Source organism: Symphalangus syndactylus, chromosome 8 (assembly GCF_028878055.3).
Source record: "Symphalangus syndactylus isolate Jambi chromosome 8, NHGRI_mSymSyn1-v2.1_pri, whole genome shotgun sequence".
Lineage (NCBI taxonomy): Eukaryota > Metazoa > Chordata > Mammalia > Primates > Hylobatidae > Symphalangus > Symphalangus syndactylus.
Window position 1 is genome coordinate 28,310,070 of NC_072430.2, and position 17,275 is coordinate 28,327,344.

A 17,275-nucleotide genomic window follows, 5' to 3' on the forward strand; every position below is an offset into this window, starting at 1 on the left:
ATCATCCTCTTTTTCTCTAGTTTCACCTGCTCTTGACCATAATCTCTCTGAAAGAATCCAGGACTCTTCCTAGGCAGCAGCATAGGGGCTGTGGTGGACGGTGAGCAGGTCAGGGTCAGGGAGAATGGAGAGGTGTGGGCAGAGTTACGTTAGCCCATCACCTACATCACTGTTAATAATGGCCAAGTCCCCCTCTGTACTTCTTGTTGACAAATGAAAATTTATATTTAGAGAAAATATCATTTAGATTCCAGGAAATTCATAGGAAAAACCAAATATCTAACAAAGAAAAATTTATAACAGGGACTTATTCAGTGCTATTTTCCATATTGTTGCAGGTAGCTTTAATGCCTTTTTTTCACTGCTGCAAAATATTGTGTTGTAAGTATATGCTGCAATTTATACATTTATTCTCCTGTCATTGGACATTTGGGTCATTTCCCATCTTTTGATATTAAATGCAGGTTTCTCAAAGGAGTGAAATAACTAGGAGTGAAATTTCTGGGTCATGGAGAATGTGAACGTTACAAGAAAATACCTAAATATTTTCCAAAGTGGTTATCCAGTTTTACAAAGCCTGTTGATTCAGCACTTGATATTGCTATGCTTTCTAACTTTTGCAAATCCAGTTAGTGTAAATGATGTCACATTGAGGTCTTAATTTCCATTTGTCTGACTACAAATGAGGTTAACCATCTTTTAAAATATGTTTTGGTCTTCTGTGTTTTCTCCTCTGTCAAACATGGGTTCGTATCTCTTTCCTCTTTTTCTATTGGGTTATTTCTTTTATTGATCTTTAAGAATTACTTTATATACTCTAATACAAATGCTTTGTAATTTTTATAGTTTGCAAATATCTTTTCCCAGTTTTTGGCTTGCCTTTTTATTTTCTTAATGATGTGTTTTCTTGGCCAGTTCTTAATTTCAGTGTAGTCAAGTCTATTTCTCTTTCTTTTCTTATAGGTAGTGTAGTTTTGTATATTAAGAAATTCTTACTTTTACTGGGGTCAGAAAGATATTTTCATATATTTATATATTCCCATATCTAGAAGTTTAATATCATTAAAACAGTTAAATGGAAAAAATCTTTTGTCATATTGATATAATATATTAAAAATATTTAGTTCATATTACCCTTGTGTGAAAATACACATTAAAACACATTAGAAAAGAAATGGAGTCATTGAAACACAAATATTTTAGTATATTTCCTTATCTTTACCAAGAATTTTCATCCTCTTTTAAATTAGGAAGCTTCTATGATCATTATAGCTTGTGTTGATAAATTTTTTTCTCTGAGATATTTGTACTAATTTATGATACACTGTTTAGGCCTTAACTATTCTTATTACTGAATCATTTTTATCATAGTTTTCATAATCAAAGGGTACCTTGTGAGCATATAATCCAATTTACATTTAAAAATGAGAAAATGGAGTCCAAAAGAGGTTTGGTGGAATGCGCAAACTTCCGTGCTATTAAATGGTCAAACTGATGCTCAAGCACTAGTCTTTTTATTTCAATTCTAATATTCTTTAAGCTACATCAAACTTTTGCCCTCTTCTGTGCATTATAGGGGATGGAATCATGTTCATGCCCTCTCAGTTTCCTTTACTACTGTTTCCTCCATTACAGTCTAGCATTCCAACTCAAATATCCAAGCAGAGGAAAAGGAAATGTAATCTTTCCTTTTCCTTTCTTTTTCTCTTTCTTCAAATATCTAATGAGTGTTTGCTATATACCAGGCACCAGGGATATATATTAAACAAGACACCACTGCTGTCTTCAAAGAGCTTGTAGGTTTATTGGAGGAGTTAACAAGTAAATAGACTATTACATTTCAGTGTTATATAAGTATCATCACAAGGGGTAATCACAGAGAATTCTGGAAGCATGTAACTTGGTCTTGGTGAGTCAAGGTCACTTCATGAAAGATATGATATCTAGGTTCACTTTTAAGATACCCATTTATCAGAACGAGTTATTAAAAATTAAACTGGTTATTAAAAATTATTAATACAGGCCCATTGACTAAAAATAACTGGTTTCTCTTAGACTTATTTTACAGCTTTCTTTTTTTTTTTGAGACGGAGTCTCGCTCTGTCGCCTAGGCTAGAGTGCAGTGGCGCAATCTCGGCTCACTGCAAGCTCCGCCTCCCGGGTTCACGCCATTCTCCTGCCTCAGCCTCTCCGAGTAGCTGGGACTACAGGCGCCCGCCACCGCGCCCGGCTAATTTTTTGTATTTTTAGTAGAGACGGGGTTTCACCGTGGTCTCAATCTCCTGACCTCGTGATCCGCCCGCCTCGGCCTCCCAAAGTGCTGGGATTACAAGCGTGAGCCACCACGCCCGGCCTATTTTACAGCTTTCTTGTTTAGCTGCCTTGGTTTATCCAAGAGGGTCTTTGAAAAGTCTCAAAGAAAAGTTTGGAAGGGACTTACAGGATTATTTGTACCTCTCTCTATCACTCAGTATAGGCAGAGTAGATGCTGAGATAACTCTTTAATTTGTCCTAACATAACAAATTAGTAGATCTTAGAACTTGGAATTTTATTTGTTGGAATTTCTGGCTTTAACTTTTCAGACTCTCTAATGTCTAAGAGTGCTTAAGGATTGCATCAAAGGTAGTAGTAGTAGCCAAAGCCCTCTTGACAGGCAAGTAATGCATTCCTATATAAGAGCCCTTACCTCATAGGACTTTGCTGGGCTGAACTATGCGAAGTTAAATTAGTGACTTAGATTAAGCTACATAAAAAATTTATTCGTAAAATAACAGTATTACTATTAAGCAGCAGTAAATTATAACTTTAGATGAGTTTTGATTCTATCTTATGCATTAATTATGATAGTTATCTTAAATTAATGACTAAGATGAAAGTTTTTCTCCAGAATTTCATTGATGGGGCTTTGACATCCTCATATACAAGTCTTCTATAACTTAATATAAAATGTTTAAAACAATATCAAAATGAAGCTAAGCATCATTGTATCCTGTGTACTTTAATAAGAATATCTATATAATGCCACATACCAGGAGGAGGAGATAGAGAATATATTCTAAAAATATATTCCTGTCAGATGTAGTGGCTCGTGCCTGTAATCCTGACACTTTGGGAGGCTAAGGCAGGAGGATTGCTTGAGCCCAGGAGTTCGAGATGAGCCTGGGCAACATAGCAAGACCCTGTCTCTGCCATAAATAAATAAATAAATAAATAAAATATATCCCTATTATCACATAGATTTTTAAGAAAATTAACCACAAAGTTAAATGATTCCTTTATTCTTGGAGAAACTTGGGTGTATACCACCGTAGCCAAATGATACAGCTTAACATCTCTAATGATAGAACTGACCATATCCCCTGAAATGACATATCCAAAAGGATACAACATTGCCCATACCCAAAACACATCACCTGAGTCTCATCATGAGGAGGCATTAGACAAAACCCAAATTGAAAGATATTTTTTAAAATATCTGGATTTTTAAAATGATTATAAAGGACATTGTTGGAACAACTGGGCATATTTGACTTTCATTAATATGATGCATTACAATGATTGACTTTTTAATGTCGAACCAAACTTGCATTCCTGGCATAAATCTCATTTGATTATGTTGTTTAATCCTTTTTGTATGTTGCTGAATTCATTTTGCTAATATTTTGTTGATGACTTAAGTGTTAAAAGGATCCTCTGGCTGCTTGGGTTGAGAATAATGGGGGTAAGGTCGAGTTGATTAGTCCTTTGAATTTCCCCAAAGGCCTCAGGCCAAAATATTCAAATGTTTTAATATAAAAACAGTTGATCCCCGGGTTTTTCTCAGAGTGGTAAGATAATGCCTCACAGCCTTTGTGGTTCCTTGTGAATCAGCAGAGGAGATATTTGCATTCCTTGATACAGATTCATTCATTTGTTCAATTTTTGAATCAGCATTTTTCCCATTTGTTTATAATTCAGATAGAAGGATGATACAGTGGTTCATGTATAAAAATTGTTTGAAATGGTATTTTGTTTAGCATTTGTTTATCAATTTAAAGATATATTTTTATTATAGGGGCCAAGTTTAGAAAATATATTGGCCATTCAGCTCACGTAACTAATGTCAGATGGTCACATGATTATCAGTGGGTTATTTCTATTGGTGGAGCAGATCACTCTGTCTTTCAGTGGAAATTTATTCCTGAAAGAAAACTGAAAGATGCTCTTCACATAGCACCCCAAGGTGAGTAGTATACATTACCTAAACAGTTTCCCTGTCAAATAATTCTTCAGTAACCCCCAAATAACAATTTTATATTAAAGTATAATCTGGCCTCATAAGTTAACAGTATATTTTGTTATTAGTAGAAATTTCAAGTTAAAATATTAGTTCTATATGTTTAAAGTTAGATGTCACAGAGTGTGGAATACAAAGTAATTTTGATTGCGTTTTAATCTATCAAATAATGAGTGAAGAAACAGTTATATTAATAGCAAAACAAACAATATATCCTCTGAGAAGATGGGTATCTAGATTTTGTAAATGCTTTTATTGACAAAAATTATCTAATGTCAATTCATCTGTTGCATATAGTATTTTTAGCTATTTTTCATGTTAATTATAGGTTATATTCACTTATATTTGTACAGACATTTAAATTTGGTGTAGCGGTCATTGGGGAGCCAGTGAAGGGATTTAAAGGAGCTATTGAGTTTGCAGTGAGTGGAGAGGAAGATAATCTGTAGTACAGTTTACTGACATCTGTGTCACTTGAATAGGTAATTTCATTTGATTGTTTTATGGCTTGTCTCCATGTCAACTGACATAGCTCTTAATCATTAATTTTCCAGTGCTGTTTTGAAAGTGAATCTTCTTTAAACAAGTAACATTTCATTTTTAAAAATTACAGAAAGTCTGGCTGACTCTCATAGTGATGAATCAGATTCAGATCTGTCTGATGTTCCAGAACTGGATTCTGAAATTGAACAAGAGACACAGCTCACCTACCGTCGACAGGTAATTTCCATATCACATGGTTTTTCTCTAAAAAATCTAATTTCTTCTTTATCTTGCTCCCTGTTAGTCATCTGTTGTTATCTTTTGTGGCTTTAATTTCCCAAGCAATGTATGACTATATTCGCTTTCCCACTGTCAGTGTTAGAGTACACTTGTGTAAATTTTTTTTTATATTAAATGCTTGGTATATTAAGTATGCTTGCCTTCTATTTGCCTATAGGATTTTGTCATAGTATACTCACATTTATTTCTTTAACAGTATTCTTTTATGAAGTATAAAAATTTCCTGGAACACTAAATATCTATTTGTCAGTGTGATATGTAGAAAATGTGAATTTGTTCTTTCCGAGGGAGTAAATTTCATGAATTACCTTTTCATTTAAGACTATTATTAAAGCTGTTGTTTTCAGACAATGTCTGAAAGTTATATTGGGAGTATATGAACACCTTTATTAGTATATATTCTAAGAATATTTCTACTTGTATACATCTTTAAAGGTTTACAAAGAAGATCTACCTCAGCTTAAAGAACAATGCAAAGAGAAACAAAAAAGTGCTACTTCTAAAAGAAGAGAGCGGGCTCCAGGAAATAGTATTCGATTACACTTTGTTCACGGGTATAAAACAACTATCTTTCATTTATTTGTTTGAATTTTGGTTCACACTTACTAACTTAACATCTCTAATGACAGAACTGACTGTATCCCCTGAAATGACATATCCGAAAGGATACAACATTGCCCATGGGGAAAACACATCACCTGAATCTAATCATGAGGAGACATTAGACAAAACCAAATTGAAAGATATTTTTTAAAATATCTGGATTTTTAAGATGATTATAAAGGACATTGTTGGGACAACTGGGTATATTTGACTTAGATTAATATATTACATTGTGTGTAATATATCATATTAATGATGTGTGTGCTTTGTGACTTTAAACAAGTCACTTAACCTTTCTGTGTCTCTTTTTTTCTATCTGTAAAATGGAGATAATAGTACTGTGTTAGTCCATTTCACATTGCTATAAAGGAATACCTGAAGCTGGATAATTTATAAGGAAAAGAGGTTTATTTGGCTCAGTGTTCTGCAGGCTGTACAAGCAGGGCACCAGCATCTGCTCAGCTTCTGGTGAAGCCTCAAGAAGCTTTTACTCATGGCAGAAGGCAAAGGGGGAGCAGGTGGGTTACATAGCAAGAGAGAGAGCAAGAAAAAAGGGATCGAAAGGGAAGGGGGTTGCTGGACTCTTTAAGCAATCAGATCTTACATGAACTAATCAAGAGAGAACTCACTCATCACCAAGGGGATGGCACCAAGCCATTCATGAGGGATCTGCCCGCATGACCCAAACACTTCTCACCAGGCCTAATATCCCACACTGGGGGTCACATTTCAGCATGGGATTTGGACAGCACAAATATCCAAATCGTATCAAGTACCTACCTTACAAGGTTCTGATGAGGAGTGAATAAGGCAATGCTAGTGGTGACTTACAACATTATGTGGCACATAATAAGCACTATGTAAGTGTTTATTAAATAAAAAAATAAATTTGTCTTATGAAAGTTTCATATGTATGGAAATGGGCCTCTTTAAACAATTAAGTAAAATGTAAGAGATAATTATCTCCCCTCAATATGTCTAATTTGGAATGATATTGTGACTTCTTCTTGCATGAGCATTTTTGCCTAAATGTTTTAATTTCACCAAAATACAGGTTCTGGATTCTCTTAGAACATCTGGCAATACAGGTCTCACGTTTCAACTTGGCAGAAACAGATTTTCCTATCTGACTCTTTTCTACTATTCACTCTGCATTCATTTTCTTACCTGACTGATAATACTTATCAAGAATTTGAAAAAGAATTTATTTAGTACAAGTATTTTTTCTCCAGTGTTAAAATGGCAGTAGTTTCTATGCAGTTGTATTTTATGAATTGGGTTTCTTTGAAGTGCAAAGCAAGGTTGCTATAAATAGACTTACATTGACCATTTTAAGATTTGACTACTTTGTCTTGGATGAGTATCATATTTTAAAATTGTTGTTTAAACTTATTTTTGGAATATATGTTGTATTCTCATGGTCCAACAATGTGTATAAAAGGGTACAGTTTGAAAATCTTTCTCCCACCTCTGCCCTCCCAGCCATCATTTCCTCTCTCTGCAGATAGTTACTATTACTTAGTTTTAGAAATACTTATACAACAAATACAAATATATATTCTTTTCTATACCTTTTACTTATAAAAAGCAATTGTTTTTGTTTTATAGTATACAATTTGAATATTATACTTATGTAAATAGTAGTATACTATACATACTATTCGCTACCTTTTTTTTTCACTCTATATTATAGCTTAGATTTAGCTATTTGCAGTCCGAGCCGTTCATAAAAGTTTATTGGATCTGAGATGATGGTGGTATTTTTTTAATTGTTCAGGCTGGGCATGGTGGCTTATACCTGTAATCCCAGCACTTTGGGAGGCCAAGGTGAGTGGAGCTCAGGAGTTTGAGACCAGCCTGGGCAACATGGCAAAACCCCATCTCTACAAAAAATACAAAAATTAGCCAGGCATGGTGGCACACAGCAGTAGTCCCAGCTACTTGGAGGGCTGAGGTGGGAGGATCGTTTGAGCCTAGGTGGTCAACGTTGCAGGGAACTGCAGTCACACCACTGCACTTCAGCCTGAGTGACAGAGCGAGACCCCATCTCTTAAAAAATATTGTTTAGTATCCTGTAAAACTGGAAATTGAATGATTCACCCAAAGGGTACATACTTCTCCCCTGTATATTTTCTATTGATCAGATAAAAGGCCAAAATTAATTATATATGATTTGTTTTCTATATTAGTTACAGAGGTTATGACTGTCGAAGTAATCTGTTTTATACTCAAATTGGTGAAATTGTGTACCATGTGGCTGCAGTGGGTGTCATTTATAATCGACAGCAAAACACACAGCGTTTTTATCTGGGTCATGATGATGATATTCTCTGCCTAACTATTCATCCTTTGAAAGACTACGTGGCAACAGGCCAGGTAGGTTTGAAAGACTGACAATAAGCCAGATAAGCTACACCTTTGTTCGAGTTTAAATAAATTAATCATATATCTCTTTTATGTTCTAGGATATGAAGAGTAAAGAATTCTTTAGAATGGGTTTTATTTTCAGATTATAAATAAAATTTACCCCAAACTTTTTTCCTACAGTTTTAATTAAAGTTTTTATTGTTTTAATTCATATTATTTTAATTTAAATTTGGAACTCATAGCTCTGGCTTGTTTTATTTCTGTCATATTAGTTTTTTTAATTAGTAAAATTGGCTAGGCGCGGTGGCTCACGCTTGTAATCCCAGCACTTTGGGAGGCCGAGGCGGGCGGATCACAAGGTCAGGAGATCGAGACCACGGTGAAACCCCGTCTCTACTAAAAAATACAAAAAATTAGCCGGGCATGGTGGCAGGCGCCTGTAGTCCCAGCTACTCGGAGAGGCTGAGGCAGGAGAATGGCGTGAACCCGGGAGGCGGAGCTTGCAGTGAGCCGAGATTGCGCCACTGCACTCCAGCCTGGGCGACAGAGCGAGACTCCGTCTCAAAAAAAAAAAAAAAAAAAAAAAATAGTAAAATTAGGGAAAACATAAAGACTGGAAATCTGGTTTCTTTAGGTTGAGTTACCTAAAACAGTAAATTATTTAACAAATGTCCTGTGACAAACCAAAGGACTATGTCTCTTTATTTTACAACCATGATAGTAATCTATTCAGGTTTACCAAAGTAGAAAGCACAAATATTGAAATAAACCCTGAGAAAATCTTAACTGATACCTCTCTATATGGATGTTCCTAGAGGAGGAAGGGAAGAAATGATGTTTATAGATTCTTCCTATGTGTAAGTACTTTACTAGTATTAATGTATATTTATTTTATTCTCACCTCAACCATGTGAGAGTAAAATTATTTCCTTCAGTCTACAAATGACGAGGTTTAGGTTTGGAGAAATTAAATAATTTGCTTAAGATCAATCAGTTAATAGGTAGTAATGCCTAAAGCCTTCAGTCTGTCTGACTTTAAACACTATGTAAATATACCTTCTAGCTAGTATATGTGGAAAAGGGATCAACTTGCATCCTCCTATATAGCTTTCCTGAAAGAAGAGAAAACTCCTTCCTTTTTTCTTTCTCCCATTCTTCTTCCTTTCTTTGTGCCTCTCCTTACTTGCTCTTTCTCTCCTTCCTTTCCCTCTCCTTCTTCCTTTCTTTCATTCACTGAAAAACATTCATCAAGCACATTCTATGTACCAAGAAATGTGCTAGGAATATAAAGGTAAATAAGACAACTTCTTGCCGTGGTGAAAACTCATATTCTGAGTTGTGATACAGTGTCCTAAGTATAGATCAGAGTTATTTATGACAATACCTTAGCACTATTGATGTTTTGGGGCAGGTAATTATTTGTTGTGGGAGGCTGACCTATAGATTGTAGGATATTTAGCAGCATCCCTGGTCTCAACCCATTAGATGCCAGTAACACCCACTTCCCTGAGTTGTGGCAACCCAAAATGTCTCCAGACAGTGCCCAGATGTCCCTTGGAAGGCAAAAATCACCCTGTTTTTAAATGTAGAAATATGCACAAAGCCTGGTAGCAGTGTAATGAAGAACTAATGATTAATTTTGCCCAGTAGAATTGAAGAAACCCTCATAGAGATGATGACATTTGAGCTGAGTTGTTTACCTGGCAGAGGGGAAGTTGGGGGAAAGCATTCTAAGTGTATTATAGCATCTGTAAAAGTAGGGCAAAAAAAAAAAAAAAAAAACCCAGCTTATTTAAAGAACTATGAGTAACTCACAGTGTTCAAATCTTAGAATGCATTATGGACATTAGTTGAGGAACTAATTAGGAGGGTAGTTTAACCAGAGGTTAAAACTACCTGGTTATCCTATATATTAACACAAACTGGGTCTTGGATGCACAGTTGTATTTAATGGTTTACGATCTAATTTTTCCGGTACAGGCACTTTCTGAGAAACCTTTGTCATCATTTGGGACATTTTGTTGTCAGGTTTTTGTGTTTGTTTTTGTGGGTATTTGCCTCATTCCACCTCTGAGTTTTCAGGTAGACAGATGTGATTAAAAACTCTGTTCTAAGGTGCTTATTGTAGTGGAGTAATGGGTTTGCAGTAATAAGTCATGCTTTTCCACCGAAGGGGAGGGCTTGGGAATCCCTGAGACTAGATAAAGTTAAGTCGTTGGAAGAATTCCTTGATTGGAAATTTTCCCTTTGTGTTTTGATGCTCTGTTTCCTGAAAATAACTCAGGGATGCTCCTGGTTTGTCCATCTACTGCTTTGATTCCTTGGATCCCACCCATTCTTTCACTTTAAGAAAAAAACAAATAATTGTTGCAGAGATCTCTGTATTTTGCAGCTTCCCTTTTGTAAGAAGCACTTTTCCCAAATGAAACAATTTTAAAAAAAGAAATTTAGGTGAAAAATCTAGAGAGTTTTGTCTTTTGGAGAATTAAATACAAAGAATAACCCCTTGTCAGGAACTGTGATCTTAAGTGGAAATGAAAGAATGTGAAAGAAACTTACCTGGAAAGTCGAGTAACATGACTAATTGTACTATAATTTGGAAATTTTGTTTAATTCAGCAAATGCTTGTTGAGTGCTTCCTATTCAGAAGCATTAAATGTTGTGGGGGAAACACAGAGATAACTCAGACTGGCTGCCACTATTGGGAGCTTACAATGTAGTACAAGAATTGGACAAATTATTCTGTGTGTATATGTATATGTGTGTGTATATATGTGTGTATGTGTGTGTGTATATATAGATACAATTCACTAAAAATACACTGATTTGGATGTCTTGTGGGCAACTCAGATTCAACATGTCTAAAATGGAGATAAGTAAGATTAATCTTCCCTTCCAAACCTGTTCATCGCTTTATGTTTCCTTCTTAGAACATAGCACTATATTAACTTGGTTGCCTAAGCCTGGAAGTTAATCTTGTTCTTCACCCCTAAAGCTAGTCAGTCCTCAAGTAGCACCCATTCTTTCACCTGAATATGTATTTATTCTTTATCTTCAATTTTTTGTCTTTAATTTTTCCATATCTCTACTGACAATCAATGCTTCACAATTTCTGAAACATTACTATAGCCATTAGTCTTCTGCTTAAGTTTTTTCCTCTATCCATTTTCCCCATTCACTAGTAATCTTTCTAAAAGTCTTAAAATTCTTCCATATTTATTAGTGTTAATAGCTTGTAGGCTGTCTAAACAGCTGTCTAAATAGCCACAAGCTATAAATGGTAAGAGATAAAAAGGGGAGGTTGGAGAGTCAGACTTGGTTAAATGCAATTCGAGGCATAACATTAATGCAGAGTTGGAAGTTGGCACCCAATGCAATTCAAGGCATTTAACCAAGTCTGACTCTCCAACTCCCCTTTTTATCTCTTACTATTTGCCTCTTTGTAAACTATTTTCTTGCCTTCTGAAATACATAGAATTTGTCCAACACATATAATGCTATTTCATGTCTTTTACTTAGTTCCTTCGTCTTGGAAAACTCTTCCCCTCCACTTCTATTCAACCTTCCAACTTTATCTAATTTCTGCTCCTTTTAAGACTTAGGCTAGGCCTATCTAAGAACTCTCCCAACCTCTCCCTTCTCCCCTTCATCCCTGAGTGAGATGCCCTAAGTGTACTTTAATAGTACTCAGTATTATACTAAATACTGTCTATACCTCATGGAATGTGATATTGAAATCCAAGCTTTTCCACTTATTCGCTACTGGCAAATTACCTAACCTCTCTTTACCTTCGTTTCTTCATCCTTTAAAATAAGGATATTTTCTGTTCCTATCTCGTAGAGTTGTTGTGATTGGTACATGAGTCAATGTTCGTAAGGTGCTTAGAACAGTTTCTGGCACATAAATCACTTCTCAGTGAGTGTTAGTCATCATCATAATTTCCAGGTGAGATGTCCAGTAGACAATTAAAAATGTAAGTCTTGGATTCAGAGGAAAAGTAACTGTTCGAGAGAAGGACTTGGGAGGTATTTATTGATTTAACCACTGAAACTATAGAAGTGAGATACCTCAGGGCAAAAATGAAGAATGAGAAGACTGAAGAATTAAAGACCACCTTGGGAGAGGTTTGTATTTAAGTAACAGATGAGGAAATTGAGAAGGAAACTCAGTAGTAGGAGTCAAGGAAGCTGCGCTCTGTGGCTCATGCCTGTAATCCTAGCACTTTCGAAAACTGAGGCGGCAGATCACTTGAGCCCCGGAGTTCAAGACCAGCCTGGACACTTAGTGAAACCCCATCTTTACAAAAAATACAAAAATTAGCTGGGCATGGTGGCGCATGCCTGTAGTCCCAGCTACTTGGGAGGTTGAGACAGGAGGATCACTTGAGCCTAGGAGGCGGAGGTCGCAGGGAGCCAACATCATGCCATTTCACTTCAGCAGGGCAACAGGAGTGAAACCCTGTCTCAAAAAAAAGAAAAGAAAAAAAAAAAGGAAACCAGAGAACCAGAAGAGAGTAGTACAGTAAAATCATCAAAAGCATCAAATTCTGTAGAAGTTTTTATATAAAAAGAAAACTTAAAAGTTACTGGTACTACTGTATACCCATAAAAAATGTTAAAAGTTTTCTAAAAAGTTACTGGTAATGTTTGGCTGAATAACTTAGTGAAATATTGGCTAATTGCAGTGTTATTTGTTATATCTTTTTATAAAATCAATCTCGGCCGAGTGCGGTAGCTCACACCTGTAATCTCAGCACTTTGGGAGGCCGAGGCAGGCAGATCACCTGAGGTCGGGAGTTTGAGACCAGCCTGACCAACATGGAGAAACCCTGTGTCTACTAAAAATACAAAAAATTAGCCGGGTGTGGTGGCACATGCCTGTAATCCCAGCTACTTGGGAGGCTGAGGTAAGAGAATCGCCTGAACCCAGGAGGCGGAGGTTGTGGTGAGCTGAGATCACGCCATTGCACTCCAGCCTGGGCAACAAGAGTGAAACTCCGTCTCAAAAAATATAAAAAATAAATAAATCAGTCTCAAAATTAACTATAATTGACAGCTCTATTAATTATTTCAGGAGTTGTCTCTATATACAAAGATATTATATCTCTTTATGCTTATGGTTAAAGAAAGTTATTACTTGAGTCTAGAGGAATAATTAAGAATTGATAGTTTACCTGTGTATTAGTGAACATCATAAACCAAGTTAAAAAATAAGTGACAGAGTGCTGCAGTAAAATTGCCTTTTCAGGTCTGTAGACATGCTTGGTACTTTAAGCCCCTCTGAATATTTGTTTACTCCATTATTTTAGTCTAGAATTCTTTATATTCAAGTTCTGTACTTTCTGAAGGCCCACCTCCAGTACCTTCTCTTCTATGGACTCTTTCTCCACAGCCTTTTCATGTTCATTAAGCATCTATTAAGAGGTGTTTGTCTTTCATTGATAATGTCCTGTTTTCCCAGTGAGTTTGCAAAAGTTACCTGAATGTCTTATTGCTCATTGTATCTAGCATAGAAACAATAGATATTCAGTAAGCATTTATTGTTTTTATTGATGAAATGTATGATAAAAGTCACGTAGTTCTAGTTACATCATTCCTGGAAACACTGAGCCTAGCCTCATTAGCTTTTGAACAAGCATAAGAAAAAAATATCAGTCACTTATATAGTTAGCTTTAAATTTTTATTTAGTAAATTTCTGTGATAAATAAGTCAAGCTGTAAAAATCTCGTTTTATTTCCTTTTAGTAGATATGGAAATAAATAATTGTATATAATAGCCTCTATAATTATTTCTATTTTAGGTTGGTAGAGATCCCTCAATTCATATATGGGATACAGAGACCATTAAACCATTGTCCATATTAAAGGGCCACCACCAATATGGTGTTAGTGCCGTTGATTTCTCAGGTAAGGCTGTTTGCTGTCTCAGTAAGAATGAACAAAATGCAGAGGCAACACATAGCATTTTAATCTAAGTCAGTGTTACCTAAGCTTGTCATTTAGCTGTGACATTCACAGTTTTTATCAAATGTGTATACTGTTATCCTTATCAAATACTATGAAAGTGTGGATTTGCTAGCTAGTTTATAATTATAACTTAATGAGTATAGTTTTAATACCTATTAAAATTTGCACGTTTCTATTAACATAAAAATGTTTATCTACATAACAACCTAAATTCATCTCAGTTACCACAGGTGGTTTGCATCTCCCACGTTGGGCAGGCACTGATCTCACTTACTGTTTTATAGCTAGAGTAAACTTTGGAAATGTTTAGGGTAAAAGGCTAGCAAAGAAAGAGTTGAGAATTGAAATACTTACTTTAGACATATTTATACAGTGACAATTTTAAACTGTCTTGTAAAAATAATTTCAAATCATATTAGTGCTTTTCTGTTTGTTTAAAAGTTTGACCACTACAGATAGGTCTACGGTGAAAGCTAGGGTGTGAATTGGGAAGAGGGAGGAAATACATTAATAGAGAATTCTATATTAAGAAACAGTGAATTAATGCTTTTGCTGTTCTGCTGAAGTGATAAATTATCCATAGTAGAGTTCAGAGGGAAATATATATACATATTCAAAGAGTTGCTAACAGTTAAGAAACTAGAAAATGAATTGCAAACTTAAGTGAGTCACAAAGAAAAATACTGGAGCAATGAGGAACTAACAGAGCCTTGCAAAGTGTGGTAAAATGGAAAATATTTTCTTGTGGTCTGAGCCTTTACAGCCTATAAACATGCACACCCATAAGATATTCACTGATCATTTGTTGCAGTGATTTGTCTAATATATTCATTATGTATTGCTTGATATGATTGACCTTTACTAAAAGTAGTCATATTAGTGGCAGTATGTTGTAACTTACGTGTTTTTCATTTGATTAACTTTTCATAATTACTCAAAGTTCTTATATTACAGTAAATTTCTTATGGTGAATTTAATTAAAATAAATATTTTCTTCATCCCTTTGTTAGTTTTCCCTTTCCTTCTATTTTTTTAATCTCTTTTTTCCATTTTTCTTTTCTCCCTCCTCCCATCCCAACCTGATGGACAGATAAGGAAGAGGGGGTCAGGTGCGATGAGAGCAGATATATTTAGATGATTTGAGAAACTTTTATTCTCTCTCCCTTATAAATTCTGGTTCTTTTTATAGCTGTATGCATGCCTAACATTTAACATTATTTTATCAAATTTTAAATATAGGGTGTGGGTGTAGAATATATACTGAATGTTTTCTCTCTTCTGAATGTTAATAGTCAGTTTATCTCTCTCATTAATTTTCCACAGCGGATGGGAAACGTTTGGCATCAGTTGGCATAGATGATAGCCATACTATTGTGCTGTGGGACTGGAAGAAAGGAGAGAAACTTTCAATAGCAAGGTAGGAAAAAAATTGATATCACATTTGCAAAATACTAGAATTACTTTGGACTTAAAAAAATTTTTAATTAAAACAATTTTGAAATCAAGCAAATATGTAACTTTTTATTGCTTCCATGTTTATTACCATTGACTAAATAATATAATCATAGTAAATGATTTCAGAATTTCTTTGTAGATTTATCCCTTGTGAACCCACTTTTAAATATAACTATAATATGGCATTGGATATAACTATCTAAAATCTCCATGTACAGTTAGAGTGTGTTCTACTGTATGATAGGCTATTATATAGCTGTTGGAGACCATGATCAAATGCTCATATATTAAAGTGAAAAAAGATACATATGCGTATATGTCACAAAGGAGTTATAGGTTTTATTTTCTTATATTTTTCTTCATTTTTCTAAGTTTTCTACAGTGAGCATGTATTTTTTTATAGTAGTATTAACAATATTTTAAAGGAGGAACTAGTCAACAGTGTCAGAGATTTTAACCTGCTATTTATTAAAGTGATGTTAAAGCACTTTAAATATATAGATAAATGCTTTTTATGGAGCATAGAGATAATGCCCAAATTAACAACAGTTTAAGAGGAACTTTGTAGTTGGAAAGGCTATCTTAAGCTATAACAAAGTATTGTTTTAAAATTGCCTTTAACCCATTCATGCCACAAATAGCATTCCCTGTGGCACAGTACTATAGTAGGTATTATAGATGCTGTCCAAAAGAAGTTCAGTTTTGACCATTTCTGTCTTTTGAGATTCTCTTGAGCAGAGTTACCATATTAAAATGATGAGAAAAAGCAAATGCACAGCCCAAACCTGAGAGGTAAAATATTCAGTAAATAGAGTAATCAAGATAGGGTATGGATTAGGCAAGAGATTAATATAGGAATGATGAATCTTCAGAGCTAAAACATTTTGATGTTTATTTCAGAGGAAGTAAAGATAAGATTTTTGCTGTAAAGATGAACCCCTATGTGCCTGATAAACTAATTACAGCTGGAATTAAACACATGAAATTTTGGCGTAAAGCAGGTAAGAAAGTGCTTGTTTTTTACTCCATAGAATTTTAAGAAATTAATTGCTTTTGACAGTAATTTAGCTAAGTGCAGTGTGTACCCTAGACTGCATCCTTGAATAGAACAGGAACATTAGGAGAAAACCTGATGAAATCTGAGTGATGTCTTGAGTTCATTTAATAATAATGTATCAAATATGTTGGTTTCTTAGTTTCAACAAATGGTCTATGGTTAATATAAGATGTTAACATTGGCTGGGCACAGTGACTCATGCCTATAATCCCAGCACTTTGGGAGGCCAAGGTGGGAGGATCACTTGAGCCTAGGTGTTCAAGAGCAGCCTGGGCAACATAGTGAGACCCTGTCTCTACAAAAAAAAAAAAAAATTAGCTGGGCATGGTGGTGTGTACCTGTGGTCCCAGCTTCTTGGGAGGATAAGGTGGGAGGATCACTTCAGCCCAGGAGGTTAAGGCTGCAGTGAGCTGTGATCTCCTACTGCACTCCAGCCTGGGCAACAGAGCAAGACCTTGTCTCAAAAAAAAAAAAAAAGATGTTAACATTAGTAGAAACTGAAGTGTATAAGAGAATACTCTAGTACCTTTGTATCTTTTCTGAAAATCTAAAATTATCTAAAGTAAGTTTATTTTTTAAAGTAATTTACTGTTGTATTGATGCATTTTAAACAAACACAAGATTTATTGCCATTTATTGGCTGCATTTATGTAGTTGATACGGTTTGGCTGTGTCACCACCAAAATCTCACCTTGACTTGTAATAATCCCTACATGTCAAGGGCAGGGCCAGGTAGAGATAATTGAATCATGGGGGCAGTTCCCCA

At 35.1% G+C, this 17,275-nt stretch overlaps 1 protein-coding gene across 5 annotated transcripts in view; it reads left to right on the forward strand.

Annotated features, from left to right (window-relative positions):
* Window positions 1-17,275, forward strand: part of EML5 (EMAP like 5) — a 185,202-nt gene that overhangs the window by 70,959 nt on the left and 96,968 nt on the right. For all 5 annotated transcript variants that reach the window (XM_055288479.2, XM_055288480.2, XM_055288481.2 and 2 more), the window contains exons 11-17: window positions 4,056-4,223; window positions 4,891-4,997; window positions 5,496-5,614; window positions 7,853-8,039; window positions 13,832-13,937; window positions 15,321-15,414; window positions 16,353-16,453. In XM_055288479.2, coding sequence (XP_055144454.1) covers window positions 4,056-4,223; window positions 4,891-4,997; window positions 5,496-5,614; window positions 7,853-8,039; window positions 13,832-13,937; window positions 15,321-15,414; window positions 16,353-16,453 — 882 coding nt within the window. The remainder of the gene's footprint in view (window positions 1-4,055; window positions 4,224-4,890; window positions 4,998-5,495; window positions 5,615-7,852; window positions 8,040-13,831; window positions 13,938-15,320; window positions 15,415-16,352; window positions 16,454-17,275) is intronic.